Consider the following 17,248-nt stretch of genomic DNA (forward strand, 5'->3'; position numbering starts at 1 on the left):
AGTTTTTTTTCAAGTTTCAAGTTGGATATTATACATTTTTGTAGGTTGTATTTGGAGTATATACCCTATTTTGACTTTGCCGATTGTTGATCAACTTCAAATCATTTAACAATATACTCATGTGATGCAGCTCTCCTTAATAATGCTGCAAGGTCACGGGTATCCAGCAGTAGAGGAGTCCACTGGAGCTGCTGTTGGTTGGTAAGATGCAAAATACAAAGCTATCTCTGAGCCCACCCATTCCCAGAATTACTGAATCATTTGTTCCCTCTTTGGAGGTTTTGGTCATAGCCAACTGACACACTTAAAGTGGAACAAGTGATATATAGACTCCAGAATCCAAATGGGAGACTTTATCCTTTGAGTAGCCTAAGAAAATGATATAATTGTTTCTGTCTGGGTGTCTCCATTTTGTTTCAGCGTTGTTAAAGTGAGTTTTTCTTACCCTTACTCTTTCTTATACTTACACAGAAGGATAAGAGGAAATCTGTGGATTCTGTTCCTGACCTCCATTTGCTCAGTAAACATTATCAACGGGAAAGTTGGTGAGTTTGTGTATTGTACTGATGTCTACCACATACAGGTCTAGAATGGGGTCACACTGAAAAATCTCACTCCAGAGCTGGTTTCACACTTGGCATGAAATTAATCTGAAAGGATGTAGTTGACAATGGTTACATTACTCCTGGCAGGTTAAAATGTCTTGTTTACTTAAATTAAGAGGTCAATGTTTGGTAACAGTAAGATCACTTTATTAGTCATATACAATTTCCTGCATTAGGAATTTGTCAGGTATTTGGTATTATTGAATAGGTATTATTGTAAAATAGGAAGATTGGGTTCTTTGTTGACTTTATCATTAGTCTTTATACATAAATATAACTATTTAATTGGGTATGCATATATACAGTTAACTGAAATTTTGTTAAATTCCAACTAAATTGATAATCTTTTCTTTCCTCTTTTCTAGAAAGAGCTGTACATAATCTGACAAGTTGTGCTGTTTCCTTCCCAGAGCTGTTTATTTTAAATTATATGGATATACTGTATAAAATAACATTTTAATTATTATTATTTAATTATTATGGGCGGAGAGGTGACACTGTGGCTAAGGATCTGTGCCTGTTGCTGGAAGGTTGCTGGTTCAAATCCCATGGCTGGCAGAGGAATCCTACTCTGTTGGGCCCCTGACCAAGGCCCTTAACCCCAGCTGCTCCAGGGGTGCTGTACAATGGCTGACCCTGCGCTCTGACCCCAAGCTTCTCTCCCTGTCTGTGTGTCTCATGGAGAGCAAGTTGGGGTATGTGAAAAGACAAATTCCTAATGCAAGAAATTGTATATGGCTAATAAAGTGATCTTATCTTTAATATTTTGTACAGGATTAAATACAAAATCCTAGCTTTGTTTTGTTATTAAGCAGTGTTTAAAAAACATAAAGCTAAATTCAAACAATTTCTTAAGAAGGTTACCAAGAGAAAGGAAGCCATTCAGTCCATTTGGATTGTTTGGCTTTTTTAGTTTATTAATTCAAGGGCCTCATACAGCTGTTTCATGAAATAACCAGGGAGTTGGTTTTGACAGCATGCCTGGGCAGATTGTTCCAAACTTCCAAACAACCTATTGTGCAAAAAGTGCCCCCGTTCTCAGTGTACATTCTGAAGAAGTCCCTTGTGAGCTGATTTTGTCAGAGGTCATTGAGGATTATCTTAATTTGTTAGATTATTGCCATTGAGATGATCATAATTGTGTTTATTTCAAATTATTTCTACAACCTTAAATGTAATAGGAGTAAGACTTTTTGGCTTGTAATGACTTGGTTTAGTTTTGACATCCTTTTTATGGATGGACACTACATTTTTCAGTCCTTACAAACGTCATCAGTCTTTTTCTCTACACGGAACATTTAGAGGTTTCTTAATGATCTGTCAATAACATGCCTTATTTCCATAGGTGCAATTGGTAGAACTCCATTTGGCCCTGGACAAAATAAGACTTTGTGTTTATTCAGTCTGAGACATGTTATCTGTTTCTTCTTTGGTAAACAACCTGGTGAGATACTAATTTAATAAGGGAGTAATTTCCATTTAGGATTTTTTCTTTTATCGCTGAGACTCATTACTTCATCCTTTACTAATGTTTTACTGCTTTAATACTGAATACCTTTTCTTATTTATTTTACCGTCTTTTGGAATATTCTTTTTTATCTCTCTTGACCTTTTGACTTCTGCATCTACATCTTTTTATAATCATTTTATAGTCTGCATCTTGTTCTATTTTAAATGCCTTATACTGTAAAGTGCTTTATTTTTTCTTATATTCTACCTAATGGGTTTATTTATGCAATTGGGGTTTAGATATCTGGCTCTGGCCTGGGGTCCTTGACATAGTCTCCTGACCTGGCTTTAGTGAATTTTGAAACAGACTGCTGTTGTACATGGCACCACAGAAATAGCTGAAAGGCGAGGCAACATATTCAAGATTAGCCACTGGACCATAAGTAGAATGTGGACTCTCAAACCCCCGTTCATGGTAATAACATGACTGGACTCAGACTATTAAAACCTCTGTAAAACTTGCAATTTGGGGCACTGTGGGAAATACACCTTGTGTGTTTCACCTTCAGTGTTCTCTGGAAGTGGCCATTCTCATTACAATCAAACTCATCTCAAACCTTCACTGGACTGCGCTGTGACTCCTTGCATCCCTACAGGGGCAATTCCTTCCTGTGTTTGATTAATTTGCTCATGAGATGAGTGTGTTTTGTACTTTAAGCTTATGTATATTTGAATTTTTTTGTCATTTATTTTTCTATTGGTTTCATATTCCTCATTCCTTCACACACTGCTTTACTGAAATTGTAAACCTCTTTGTACTCTACCTATACAATATATTTCAAAATGAGCTGCAATCCATACTATATTTTGAATACAGTCACCTAATGGTTCTCTCACCTCTGTTTTCTACCTTGATTATTGAAAAGTCCATGCAAGATTTTCTTGTACTAGGTGCTTTGAGTAAGAAAACTGCAGTAGTCAGATGTGTACCACTGTTCACTTTCAGATGCTAGCCTTTCTATTTGTTTTTCCAAATTATTGTGTTGAAATTCAATGTTAACCATAATGACCACTTATTCCTTTGCACATAAATCCCTGAATCTGTAATCAGAGATCCTTTACTGAAGGAAATGCATGTCGTTGAGAAGCCATTGACGCAACTCTTCCAACAGTCTTTTAAGACAGGTGTAGTATCCAGGGACTGGGTCAGGGACTGTCATCAGAATGACTACTATAGTACAAATCCATAACAAATATGAGGAAACTGAATCAAGTAGTCATAGACCAAAAGTCTAACTTCTGTTAAATGTAAGCTAATTGCTAGCTACAGTATAATAGCTAAACAATTATGAGAACTAAACTAGAGGGTGGCCTATATGGAATATATCCTTGGATACAGTGATGAAGGATTTTGAAAAGATACTGTATGTCTTGCTTAACCAACTTATTAGGGTTAATTGAGCAAGCAACAGCATACAATGTAATGGAGACAGAGTATTTGATATTGTTTAGATTTACATGTAACGCTAGGCTTTTGATAAAGTTAATCATGAACATTTAATTCTCAAATTGCAGGTAACCAGAATTCAGGGAAATGCAAGTGTTTGAATTGAGAACTGATTAAGTAGAAAATAGAGTGTACAGATAAGATGTGAATACTGTCATTGGGATAATGCATTTAGTGAAATAAAACAGGGATCTGGATAGTGCTATAATTGATAAACTACTGTACCCAAGATTTCTCCTCCAGTAATCAATTCTTTATTCAAGGTCATACATAACTTCAAATGCCAGCACATTAATAATAAATCTTTTAGGAAGAACTTTATTAAAGGGCTTCTGAAAATATAAATATACCATAAATATGCTCTGTCCACTATTGCTGTTGGTTGTTTAAAGTATATTAACAAGTCAATTAAAACTTAACTTTTCTAGATCCGTGTTGAAAATCCTATTTAATGTTTGTCCTCTTCGTATATTTAATGTTTGCATAACCTTGTGAAGGGGTTCAGAATAAAAGAACAGTCAGATGGTTAAATTGGACTTTGCAGTACTTCTAAAGGGAAAGGATTATTGAATAATGTATAGATTGCAAGAGCATATTTTGTTTGGTATGAAAACATTAGTCAAAGAGCCGGGGTCTTAGAAGCTGGAAAATTACTGAAAATGTGCCTCACCCCTTTACTTACACTGAGAAAAGAACCTTTACTTTTTTATTAGTTTTTGAAAATATGCATTCTGTTGCTGTCTCCTGATAAGGCTCCAAGGCCTGTAAAATGTTTAGGTTTGGAGACAATTTTACTGTCTTTAGAGAAACTTGGTGGGTGAAAGCCAGTTAATCTATCTCTGAAACAGTAAATAATACTAAACTGCTGAATAAGAACACTAAGTACTGTATTCTTATATTCCTGCGAGTCCACTGGACTTATACTTATGTAGGTAAAACACTACATTAGCAATTTTCCACTCTATAGATTAGTACTATGTTTATGTCAAGAGCCAGCTAGTAGAGGTCTGTTAATTGTTTCTTATTTCCTTAAATACAATGGTTAGAATACCACCTGGCCCTGGAGATATATTAAGTGCTAAAACACCTGCTTCCTCTATGCAAAAATGACCTAGTATAGTACTTTTGTGCTTTTCAGAATTTACTATGTTGTTGATTTCTTCCTTGGTAAACACCCAAAGGAAATATTAATTTAATACATTAATCATTTTCCTTTCATCAACTTGAAGTTTAAAATTTTTATCATCGAGACAATTTACATCATCCTTTTCCACTGTGTTCTAATATTGAAAAACTATTTTCAGCCCCACTGGCATCTTCCTTTCTGGCCTTTCTAAAATCCTTTAACTTGTAATTCTATAATTGTAATTATAATTATTATAATGATATATAATCTAATTTTATTAATTATATTAGATGTAATTGATTTAATCGTTTGGACCATTGCCTTCCTGACTTTGATTAGACTTACTCATGGGATGAATGTGGTTCACACTTTAGGCAGAATATCTTTAACCTGTTGCAGGTTGCAGTCATAGACTGAATTCCTGTCATCATTGTCATCGGTGTCAACGTCAATGTTGAAGTCAGAAATCGTGGTGAGATATTTGTCACTTTATTTATCTTTTTTTTAAAGTGCATGTTAGGAACATCATAAGTATCTTTTTTCACCTGCATAACATTGCTCTAATACCCTTCTCTGCCTGTAATACTGAAATACTAATACATGCCTAAAAACTAAAAAAAAAACCATCTTCTTTAAATTACATTGGCTCCACCTGAAAGGATCGAGGTTCCCCTGCTCGTGTACAGTATAAGGCTCTGAGTAGTCTAGTTCCAGATAATTTATTGCATGAGTACAGTCTCTTCAACTATCATTTTCCAGTCTTTATTTCTCTGCTCGGGATCAGGCACTCAATGGGTGATAGATCATTCTTATGTACAGCACCAAGTTTATGGAATTCATTGCCCAAATTTATTAGAGACCTCTATCATTTCAGTCATCTTTGACTGCCAACACTTTCTAAACCTGTGAAAGTTCAGAGCATTTAGTGCAGCATTTAGCTTTGCTGTTTGATTCACAAAGTCATTTTAAGTTTGTATAAAAGCATTTTAATGCTAAATGCTAAAAAAAGTGATTCACTATGATTTGGTAATCATATTGTAATGTTGTGGCGAGATGGAAGAGATCTTGAGGCGATTTGAGTAATAGAGGGATCCATATGCGTGATACAGGCTGGTGTATTGAGAGGGAGGAGGTTGTACAAAGACCTAAAGGGGCTCTGGAGTTGACAGGTTAATCTGGAAGAAGGACCAGATTGCACAGACCACTAGGTAAGCAGGAACTGGACTGGGAACAGAACCTTGACTGCGCAGGATCGCCAGAAAGAAAGACACGACTGAAATACAAAACTCACAGATCAGGGCAAGGAGAGACTGAGAGCTGCTCAATAACCGAGCCCAAGCGATGGTGCTATGGGACTTAAAGACTGTGCTCAGTATGTTATCAGGTTGCAGGTGGTTGGGACAGCCTGCGGATTCTGGTGCATGTAGTGCCTGGCAGGGTTGAGCTCATTGTGCAAATGTGTCCAGGGGCTGAGAACTTGGGTTTGCCTTGGCGTAACACATTAACATTTAGAAAAACTTAACCTTAAATTCACTTATATGTACAGAGTTTAAATCATTATGGAACAATGGGAAAGGGTAATGCCAAGAAAAAAACAAATATTTTCTTAAGATGATCATATATGAACACATTAATAAGAAATCAGGATGTCAGTTTTGTGTTTGTTCCCTATCAACAGCATTTACTTCACCCCACCTCCTTGAATTGTACAGTATATAAGAGCTGGGCAGCAGACTCAGGGTACCAATCAGCATCACATACAGAAGGATGACTACTGAGTCACTATGTACAGGTAACAGAAATACACCTGCTGTTTGACTGCTCTCCATTTAACAGTTTTCCTTTTAACTCTGTGTGGATTGTTACAGCTGTAGCTAGAGAGATTGGCAAGCTCTATTCATATTAATAATTAGTAACTTAATTCACAGTATAAGGCAACCTGTGAGTTCTTATTTCTGAAGTTCCATAAAGTTATAAAGAGCAACAAAATATATTTATATCCTGTTTTTCTAGTCATACTAGGACTAACTACTTGCAGGAATAAATGATGTTCACTAAATTTGTGAGTTATATCTTTCTCAAAAACATGTATTTTAAGAAGCAAAATTTACTGCAATGACCAATGTTGTTTTAAACAATGTTTAAAAAGCTATTTCACTTTACTGTCCAACTAATAAGCCTTAACAGCTTTAGCTCAAAAGAATGTAGAATCCTTAATTGAAACTGGTCTCCTGATGCAAGACACTCAAGTCTCAGTGTTTCTTGTGTATGTGTTCTGTGTGCAGGAGAGTCACCATGATCCGTCTTCCTGCGTCAGCTCTGCTCTACATTGTTCTCGGGCTCTGTGGGGATTCAGGTAGGAGGACCAGTACTGCCTTAAAACACAATTAATTATTAACATTATTGCATTCAAGAAATTTTCTGATTTGTTTTCTCAAGTTACATACATGAGCCTAATCACAACAGTTTGAGTGAAAAGAACTTCATAACATACTTTATGGGTAAATATATGATCACGGACAAAATTCAAGACTTAAACTATTGTACATTCATTAAGTGTAAGCTCTGTTTTGATCGTGAACGATTTTCTCCTAGATTGGTTAACAAACTAGGAGTGCTGATCACACTCCTTCTCTAGTAAATAAAAATTATGACAACTTGTCAAACTAATTTTTCATCATAAACATGCCTTCACATAATGTCCTGACTACATATATTTATCTGATATTATGCTATTAGATATTTTATTAACTATATCTCATTTTGCACTACAAACACTGAGACTGAAATGTGCTGTTTTTAATTTTTATTGGAGGGATGACAAAATCTGTTCAATGAAGGATGGTTCTTATACTTAAGAGTGGCTTCTATTTCCTTTACATTAAGAAAGGTTCTCTTTCTATCATATTATTTTTGGCTAAAATTAAAGCATTTAAATCCCAGTAGTTTGTTTCAACTCTGCCATTTTGTTACTGTTGTTTGACAGTATTTCTGTTCTTCAGTCTCTGGTAGATTAAATAATGATAAAGAGGGTGTGGTGTGCCAGGTCCTCTGTCCTCCAGGCTGGGTGAACTTCGAAAAACGCTGCTTCCAATACATTCGACAAGAGAAGACATGGGTTGATGCTGAGGTATGTCAGGTTGGGGTCAGCATACTTTCTTGATACATTGATAGAGCTCTCTGCTCCCACGTAATTGAATGCATGTTTTTTCTGAATACTTGCATAAATGAAGCTTAATAATTTTCAGAGACTAAACATTTCTATTTATATACATTTTTGATTATGGTACCTAAAGCTGTATAAGTAATGTAGATGAGAGAGGACACAGAGAGGATACATCATTCAAGCTTAAATTAAAAATTAAATGTTGGTAAAATGTGCTTTAATTAAGAAAATGCAAAAATAATGGGAGTTTTCTTTTTCAAAGTAACATTCTTACTACTGTGTACTATTTGGCCAGACGTCCCCACAAGTGATTATGTATTTTCAAATGATATATTTAGATGCAGGTTAAATATCCAGGTAAATACAGTTGCTCAAAGTTGTACAGATGTGTGTGATGATATAAAAAAGCAACCATAAATACTGTATGTAGTATCAGCAGTGAGAGACTGGATTTGAACTGTGACCTCATTCAGCTCAGCTCTGACATGGCTCTGTGCACAGAAAGACACAAACACACACTTACACCAGAGTTCAATAAACCTACCAGTATGTCTTTGTAATAGGAAGAAACTGGTTTACCCGGAAGACACCAACACAAACAAGGGGAGACCATACAAACTCCACATAGAAAAAACCCTGGGAATTGAACACAGGGCCCCAGGACAGCAAGACAGAAATGATAGCATATGTACCACATAGACATAAAAATCAGCAATGCACCTCGTAGCCTTTTCTATCTGTCCTTGTCTGTTTTCCAGTGATTGGAAAAGTGTCAGTTTTTGGCAGGAATCGTCTGGTTCTTAAACTGACTTTATCCTCATGAACTGCTCAAAGTGGATGACCTTGAAGCAGTCGTGCGATTACTTATTGATGTAGTACATGAAACTGGAACTGTTCATAAACGTGAATGAGTGGTGACAGTTCACTCAGTTCTTCACTTCTCAGTTCCTAAGTTACCATACCAGTCTCTTGCCTGCCTTGGGAGCAACTCTCAGCCTGCAGTTGGCACTGAAAACTGCAGCAATTCCATAATCACTCACATATCCCTTGAGCCCATGAGGATGAGGTCAGGCCGCCTGTCTGCTCGCCCAGCTCTCTTCCAGTCAGGGAGGCAATCGTCCCACTCACCATTTCATTTGATTTCCCTATTTAGTTCTGGAAACGTTCCCAGAGAGCTGCTCTGACTTCGAGTCTATCTGCGATACTCTACAAATTCTACTTTGAGTCTATTACACGAAATGCGTAACAAAAACCTCAAGGTCCTGGACCTAGAACCTGGATCCCTCAACCTGCCTATTTCCCAGAGGCAAGGACCTATTCAGTGGCATCCTTCCCTGCCTGCTGCTAACCGCTTCAGACATGTACACTTTCATCCAGAGCCCTAGCAATTGGATTTAAGCCTGTCATTTAACCATGGCTGACAGTAGTCAGCAGCCGCTTAGTAACAGAATGTCAGAACCAGAAGACAGAAATCCAGCAGGGCTCAGCTCAGCAAAGTCCCCCAAATCCTGACTTGCCATGAGGCAGCCCTGAAAGCTGAAGAAAGGAGCACAGCTGAGCTGAGGGAAGCCATGCTGGATTTTCATGTTTCTGCTATACTAATGCAGATAGTTTCAACCTCTTCAGCTCTACCTACTGTCCAGGCTTAAGCTGCACCTGTCCCTGCTCCCGGTCAGCATTCCATACCTATTATTGTCCAGGGCCCTATACCAGGCCGCCTGGCTGTAACGCAAATACTCCCTCCATTCCCTTATTTAGGAAATCCACATAGCTGTAAAGGCTTTCTCTTCACCATGCAGCAGGTCTATCTTAAGATATAAAGGATAAGCTAGCTTTGCAGGGATCTGCCAGATACCCTGGACTCCTTGATTATGCTTGTCATCTGACTGGACACCCACTTGTATTATAACAAATCAATATCTATGAGCATGGTTTGTAGCTTTGCACCAAAATGTAATAAACACACAACGGATTCTAAATTTACAAAAAAGGATACCAACAATACAAAAAATAAATACATTGGAATAAATAAATATGAAACAGAAACAAAAGAAACAATAAGTGGAGAAATGTTAGTTGCTATTCTTAAATCTTTTAAATTTAAAGTCAAGATTTTTGAAGGACCAGGCTAGTGTCAGCTTACATTCTTCCTTCATTAATCTAGTGGTCTCTTGGTACTCCTTCATGGGAGAAGGAACTATAATGCTTTTTTCATACTAGGTATTCTATACCTTTCCAGAGAAATTATCACAAATACCAAGTACACATATAATAAGTATCTCCTTTTTCTATCTTTTTCCCCCAGTTAACCGGAGTTGTGATACACGGACTCCATTCCCATTCACATGACCCTGCCATACAATGAGAAATGTGCTAGTATCCAACTAGCAGTACTTCTGAAAAACAAACTTTTGTTGTAGATTTAAATGACAGGCACAGTCTCTCTCTCTCAGACACACATTCTCCTTCATCTTTTCCAGCTGGACTGTATCTCAAAGGGAGGAAACCTGGCCTCAGTGCACAGTGAAGAGGAGCATCAATTTCTGAAGCAGCAAATCACATCTAAAGAAATTCCTATGTGGCTGGGAGGTACCGACTGTTATAAGGTATAGTATTGTTCACTGGAGACACTCAAGGATACAGGAACTACAGCACAGTGTATCATTCTGCTCTCCATGTTCTTTCTATTCATAGTGTATAATTAAAGAATCCCATCAGGCTACTCCCTGAAAGATACTAAAAAATGGCATTAACAATGTGGCCTGTTTTTTTCGACCATATACTTACAACACTTTATAAGAACATAAGATAAGTTAAAGACAAGGCAATCCATTCCAATTACATTTTTCTTTCAGGTTTCCTGATATCATCAAACTTTCTAGAACCTGTGAACAACAGTGGCAGTTTTTCTACCCCCCTTTACTTCTCTCTTTCTCATCTTCCCTGATCCATTCTCTTCCCCCCCCCCCTTCCGTCTGTTTCTTGTTGACTTATCCAACCTACTGCACCTACAGCTGTCTCTTCTCTATTCTACATCTCTTCCACTGGTCACTGACTCCCACTCCACCCTGTGAGTGTGAGAGCATGAAATTGATCTGCACCAGATCCAGGACTCCTTGTTTAGTTAATTCTTTTCCTAGCATTTGAGTTTCTCTCCCCAATTTATGCCCTCAGCTTGTGTCCAACTGGTGTATTCCAGCCCTCGACTCTTCCTCCTACCAAAGATTCCAGCTGTATTTTCCCTCTTCTTTTGGGGATTCTGGTTTAATATGTTTTCATCTGTTCCATCTAGCAAAATTTAGCAAGCGATGGCTTTCTTCATGATTCTGTTTTAAACCAGTCTTCCAGGTACCTCTGTTTTTTTTAGTTTTTTTTATAGTATAGTATAGTTTCATATTTGCAGACAATTTTTGCTGGATATAAAAAAAGATCTCAATAAGTTTTTTAACACAAATTTTAGTTTTGTATACTGCCTTGACCAAAGGTACTGTACATGTTAATCTCTCAAGTGACTAATTTACTCCTAACTTGCCAACTTTATCTTTCTCCTTCTATATTTCTCTGTCAGACACCCATTGTATTCTCAATATAAAAGCAGTTTATTTCAATAAGTGAAGAATAGGTAGGTTGCCTTTCTCTCACATTTTATAATTCTAACATACAAAATTCCTCCACCTGAGTATACTAGAGATCTATACAAACATGAAGTAATTGCTATCTCTCATGTGGCAAGCTAAGTGTTTCACCTTATTAAATCTAAAGATCTCTCAAAAGAATAAACAAACTTGAATAAAAATTGATCGAATATAATTGTTTTTTCCTGTTGTTTAACCACATCCCTTTCCCGAGACCCTTTATTTCTTCTCTTCCCCTGTCTGGATGTGATTAACGTAACATGACACACCTGTTCTCAATTGTTTGGCTCACCGCTACCCATGACTTCCTCCTGTATACAGAAAGAGAGAATTTTCCATTCAGGAGTGTTGACTCCATCGCATTTTAACATCATTGACTGTTGCTCAGCATCAGCTCTGTTACCTTGAAATATCTGTATGAAAACTGTAGTTTTTACATGCATAATATAAAATTATACACTTTTATATATCATTATCTTAGTAAATTGGCACATCATTGCAGCACAAAGTGTCAAATGTGAGTTAGATAAATCAACACCAAAACCTTGGTGTAAGAGCAATGACTGACAGACTGCAAATAAAAAATACGCCTGTCAGAAACTCAAAATATCTCTTTCTCAGGTGTTGAAAAATGCACAACATCTGTCACATACATTATAGAATAAGAGTGTAGGTTTTCACATAGTTCTTCATTTTGTTGTCTTCCTTATTTTTGTCCTCTGTGTGTGGCGCTGCAGGAGGGCACATGGTTCTGGAGTGATGGAGCACAATGGAACTGGGTCAAGTGGAATACTGGCGAGCCCAACAACGTTGGAATAGAAAACTGTATACACCTTAATTATGGTAATAAGATTAGTCTCCTTACATAATTGCTTCAGGTGACTGTTTAACTTCTTTTTTTAAACATAGCATGTGTGAAAATTAATATGGCAAAGAAGCTGAATTTTCAGAAAACAAGATTGGCTGAAAAGCAGCACATTCCTTGATAGCAAGCCTTTGGAACATTTTGCTGATACTGTAATGAACTTGCCTATATTGCCATATATGATACAAATAGTTTTTGATTTATCTACTCTTAATTTATGCGTTCTTACTTAAAGCACAATTACTTGAGTTATAACACACCTCAAGAAAAAGTAAAGTAAATCAAATGATTGAGTACAATGGGCTAAAATTAATATCTCACTAAATCCTAATAAGGAATACATGATCTGTATAGTTTTTGATGAGCCTTTAACTACCATTTAAAAGGCTAACTTGAGTGTAACAGGACAGAAGCTGGATGTCACCATGAGCACATTGCTCATGTACAGTATCAGACTGTTCATTACCCAGCCTTAACAACAGATCTCTTCTCACATTCTACGCGATATTGTTAACATTAACAAACGTTTAGTTTTAAATATGACTTTGAAAACATCTACATAAGCAGCCGACAAGGATACTGTAAATATATTTATTAATTTTTTGGGAGTTTAACCCACTTGTAGTGAGTAAACCCAGATTACACACCTTTCATTTCATGAATACCTGTAGAAAAGTATTTTCATTTGAGTGTTTAATATACATTCTTTGGGTAAGCATTTGCTGTGAAAATCAAGAGTTATCTGTAACTTCTGCCATATTCCATGACAGATGCAGCATTCATTTAAAGCACAAGTGGATGTGAGTCTACAACAGGAGCTCAGAAGAATAAGTAGGATGTTGAGTAGTGCCATGAGCAAAGCCTGGAGTTACATCTCAAGCTGTAGTGTCCTGGTCCTGTATCAAATGAGTGCTAGGGCCTACTAGAGGAAAAAGGAAGGCTTGTAAGATCATCAACAGCAATATTTCTATGAATGTCCTTGAGGCACATGAATCTTCTGAACTAAATATGTGTGACAAGCTAGCCCTCAGTTAAAGAATATACATTCTATATATATAGTATATTTTGAAGAAGTAATTTAAGTAGCTTTCAGATAAAATTCTGTTTTCCATGAGCTGTTCCCACTGGGATATGGAAAGGAAGATTCTTCTCCCCTTTTCATAGGCGAGAGATTTGATCCAAAATTACTATTAAAAATACTTTTTTTAGTACAATCAGGCTGCTGAATTCTCAAAATTAACTCTCTTTTGCTTTGCAGCAGAGCTTTAGAATTCTTAGAAAACAGAGATCAGAGGTGCATGGTTAGAATATCTGCTTGAGTTCTTTTCCTACTTGAATACTCTCGTGGAAATTCTTTGAACACTGATTAGAAGGCTGGAATTGAGAGGATACGGGCGTCCTGTTGTGGCTTACCACAATATGGCAGCAGAGATTTCCCAAAATCCAAAAAGGATTGCAAGTATGGACATGAAGATGAGGCTGGTTCCCAAAAATGCTATGCCCTGAAAGGGAGTACAACAGTCTTTTTTTAGTTGTACACAAGGTCAAGGCCCAGTGGGTGCTGAGTAGGTCAAAGTAAAACCTTTTAGCTTAGTTTAAATGTCAAGTGGCCAAATTATCCAAGTAACGGAAAATGCAAGGTCACAGTAGAAAGAGGGAGACTACAACTGCAAAACACTTAAACATCTGGGGTGAGAAGGACAAGCTGAAAGTCAGGACAGATCTCAAAACCGTATCCCGCAATGAAGCAGAGATAACATCTGCCATTTTCTGAAATGTTTTTGTGGACATATGTCTTTTTATTCGCACCCCACATTAGACTGGCTATTACATAAATGTATATTGGAAGAGCTATTGCATAATTCAGCATTGTCACAATCACATTTGGTGTCCCGAAAGGGGAAGAGTTCAAAAAGGACGTCCTGAAAGGAAAAGAGACAGGTACATGGAAAGTGTTCTTGGAGAGGTTCATGTTGAAATAAAAGTGACTTAATAAGGACGGCTGTGGGAGAGGCTTGGTAGCAGAATTTTTCTTTCTTGTGTGCAGCAGGCATGGTCTGACCAAAGACACCTAAGACAGAGGTCATATGTATTCCCGACCATGAACTTAATGTTTTAATGGCTGCAGTGATAGATGGACTTTGCACTAGGAATTGGGGCCTACCTTCAGGGATTCCACAGAAATCTCTACTCCATTGTGTTGAGCAAATGAAGAGGATCTGTGTCTTGGGAAGACTTATTATAGTCTGGTGTCTCTTGTGACAACCCCAGGATGGACCATTGTAGCAATTGATCTTTTCATAGACAGGACCCAAAAAATAGACACATACTGTATAAAGCCATAAGGTACAAAACAAGTACTCTTAATTTACAGTAAAGAGAAACAAAACCTGAAACAAAACAAAAGCCAAAGATCCTCTTTGAGTTACTAGGTACCTGACTACTTAATCTTTCTTTCTAACTTTACCAGATAGGTAAGCAGCTCACCCAACTTAAGAATTATGTCACACAGACTTCACACTTAGACACAGGATCCTTCAGCTTCTTATACAGGGTTTCACATCACACAGACTTTCAGTTCTATTTAGGAATCCTTCAGTATTCCATACATCTCTCCTGCTTCTCTTCTTTCTACCTCTTTCACCCGACTAATTCTTTTCTGGAGGCAGGAATGTACACAAAGTTTACCCGGAAAGGCAGTTCAGGCAAGAACTGCCATCTAGCCTGAGCATGCCAACTGTACACTATCCTGACAAATTCTCAGCTCCTGTCTCTCCCTCTTGTCTTTCAGATCAAGAAGGCTGGAATGACATCTCTTGCAACAATCAATATCCTTACATTTGTGCCTGGATACCTTAGGCAGAATTTGGTTCTTTGTTGCAGAATATCAGGAAGGATTCAACTGGAAATGTATTTCATTCCCTATCAACTTCCTTCTATTTAAGGATCTGAGGCTTGTTTTTCTTTAATAAATCATTACTGCATTCCAAGTCTTTTACTGAGTCTTTCTTTGAGTTCACATATGTTGTGGAACAAACTCCCAGGTAGCAGGGGATGCATCATAACAAAAAATCTTCTTTTCCTCTAATTCGTTACTATACCTCACCTACAGAAATAATTAAAAACTAGATAACTCAGGTTCTGTGTGAATTAAAGGGGCAAATGCAGGGGAAAATAACACAGAAAGTATCAGAAGATTTGCCAATGCAGTCCAGGAAGTGAGTAGTCACAGCAAACCAAATATACATTCTTACACTTTAAATTAACAGGTTTGCAGACAGAAACAATGAGAACAAGGAACAAAACACAGGACAAGTGAGCTCAAATGTCCTTCACTTCTCACATTACACACGTCATCTCTTTATCTCATATGAGGAGACCTTAGAGGACAGAAATGCTTACAACATCATAATCTCCTGCTATTCCTTCTAGTGTTTTCCTCACCTGTACTGTTACATCTCCGGCTGATAATCCTCACAGTGAGATCTCCCATCTGTATCCAGGCAGACTATTATATGTTCTATATGCACAATTTATGTATTAATAAATGTATCTCGTGTATTGAATCTGTGTGTGCGTCACTGATTGATTCATTTTCTAATAGCCATAACGACTCACATCATGATTACTGCTACAATTAATAAATTGTCCCAGTAAATTCACAAAAGCCCTACACCATTAGGAACCAGTGTGGCACAAATGCACTGCAGAAAAGAGAAAGAAATGTCATATGTACTGCATAACTGCCAGAAAATAAGGCGTCACTGTAGGTGCACACATTCATTTTTTCATAACTTAAACTAAAAGTACCTTGAAAAAACATACTATACAGCACTCTTCCTTGGGACTGCTTGTTGTGAGATGGCCTAAAGCTGCACTCTCCAAGCGTTTCTTTGTTAAAAACTACTGTATACCTGATGGACAGAACATATCCTGTGCTACTAATACATACTGTATATTGAAAATATAATGATGTAATTTTAAAACCAGTATGTTTTATAAGAAAACTTATCTTACTTGTATTTAAATATGATATTGACATCCAGCAAGGGCAGCACAGTGGCGCAGTGGTTATCATTGCAGACTCACAAATCTGGAGTCCTGGGTCCAATTCTGGACCTGGGGCCCTGGGACTATTGGCCCTGGTGTGTGTCCCCTGCGATAGACTAGGGTGTATAATGCCTTGTGCCCATTGTTTCCTGGACAACCTTCATATCCCCTGTGACCCTTATTTGGTTTAAGCTGTTTGAAAATTGATGGATGGATAGAGATCTAGAAATACTCTTTGCCATGTACTGTAAACCTCAAACTTTAAAGCCAAGCTATACCCTGTTCTCAGTTTTAACTGAACTGTCTGCTGGCCATGTTTCTGGTTTCAGTTACACCAAAAATCTCACTGATGCTGTTAATTCTCCTTATACTCTTAGCATTAAGGTTGAAGGATCTAAGTACCTGGTGCTTTGACATTTTGCTTTTCCTTGGATTCTTTTTCTGGCTCTTCTGCCTGTGTAGCTCTATTACGTATATAGTGTGGATTATCTCTCTTTCATTCTAGATTAAATGCTTTTGAATTACTCTGTGGATGCTGATTTCTTGCCAACTGATAGTCTCTGCCATTTTTTCATAAAAAGTCAGAATGTGTCTGTAGAAGTCAGGTCTCCTCAGTAAGCATTATTATGACAGTGACTGTGCCCTCATTGCTCAGAGAAGGAACTTCCATTGTGCTCCATGTACATAATTTTTTACAGCTAGCTTTATACAAATTATTTATATTTATATTTATATTAATTATTTATATTCTGTCATGTAATATAAATCTGTGTATTTGTGTATGTATGTATTATAAACATACTATTTCTAACTGTATGTTAATGCATTAATAGAGTTATTCCTTA

At 37.1% G+C, this 17,248-nt stretch overlaps 1 protein-coding gene across 1 annotated transcript; it reads left to right on the top strand.

The window, feature by feature from the left end:
- The first annotated feature begins 442 nt into the window (after positions 1-442).
- On the top strand, positions 443-15,919 carry LOC148657217 (lactose-binding lectin l-2-like). The gene is made up of 9 exons (XM_088644425.1): positions 443-545; positions 5,087-5,159; positions 5,741-5,895; positions 6,366-6,479; positions 6,973-7,043; positions 7,690-7,817; positions 10,334-10,459; positions 12,226-12,331; positions 15,145-15,919. Exons 4-9 carry the CDS (start codon positions 6,472-6,474, stop codon positions 15,210-15,212), a joined length of 507 nt encoding a protein of 168 aa, XP_088500551.1. The 5' UTR covers positions 443-545; positions 5,087-5,159; positions 5,741-5,895; positions 6,366-6,471; the 3' UTR covers positions 15,213-15,919.
- The last annotated feature ends 1,329 nt before the right edge of the window (positions 15,920-17,248 follow it).

The sequence above is a fragment of the Lepisosteus platostomus genome, chromosome 8 (genome assembly GCF_059453375.1).
Source record: "Lepisosteus platostomus isolate fLepPlt1 chromosome 8, fLepPlt1.hap1, whole genome shotgun sequence".
Lineage (NCBI taxonomy): Eukaryota > Metazoa > Chordata > Actinopteri > Semionotiformes > Lepisosteidae > Lepisosteus > Lepisosteus platostomus.

Bases quoted from the DNA above. Each gene is read 5' to 3' on its own strand.
- LOC148657217 (XM_088644425.1), top strand. The intron at 10,460-12,225 runs GTATAGTATTGT...GTGGCGCTGCAG, and splicing joins GAGGTACCGACTGTTATAAG to GAGGGCACATGGTTCTGGAG. The intron at 12,332-15,144 runs GTAATAAGATTA...CTTGTCTTTCAG, and splicing joins CTGTATACACCTTAATTATG to ATCAAGAAGGCTGGAATGAC.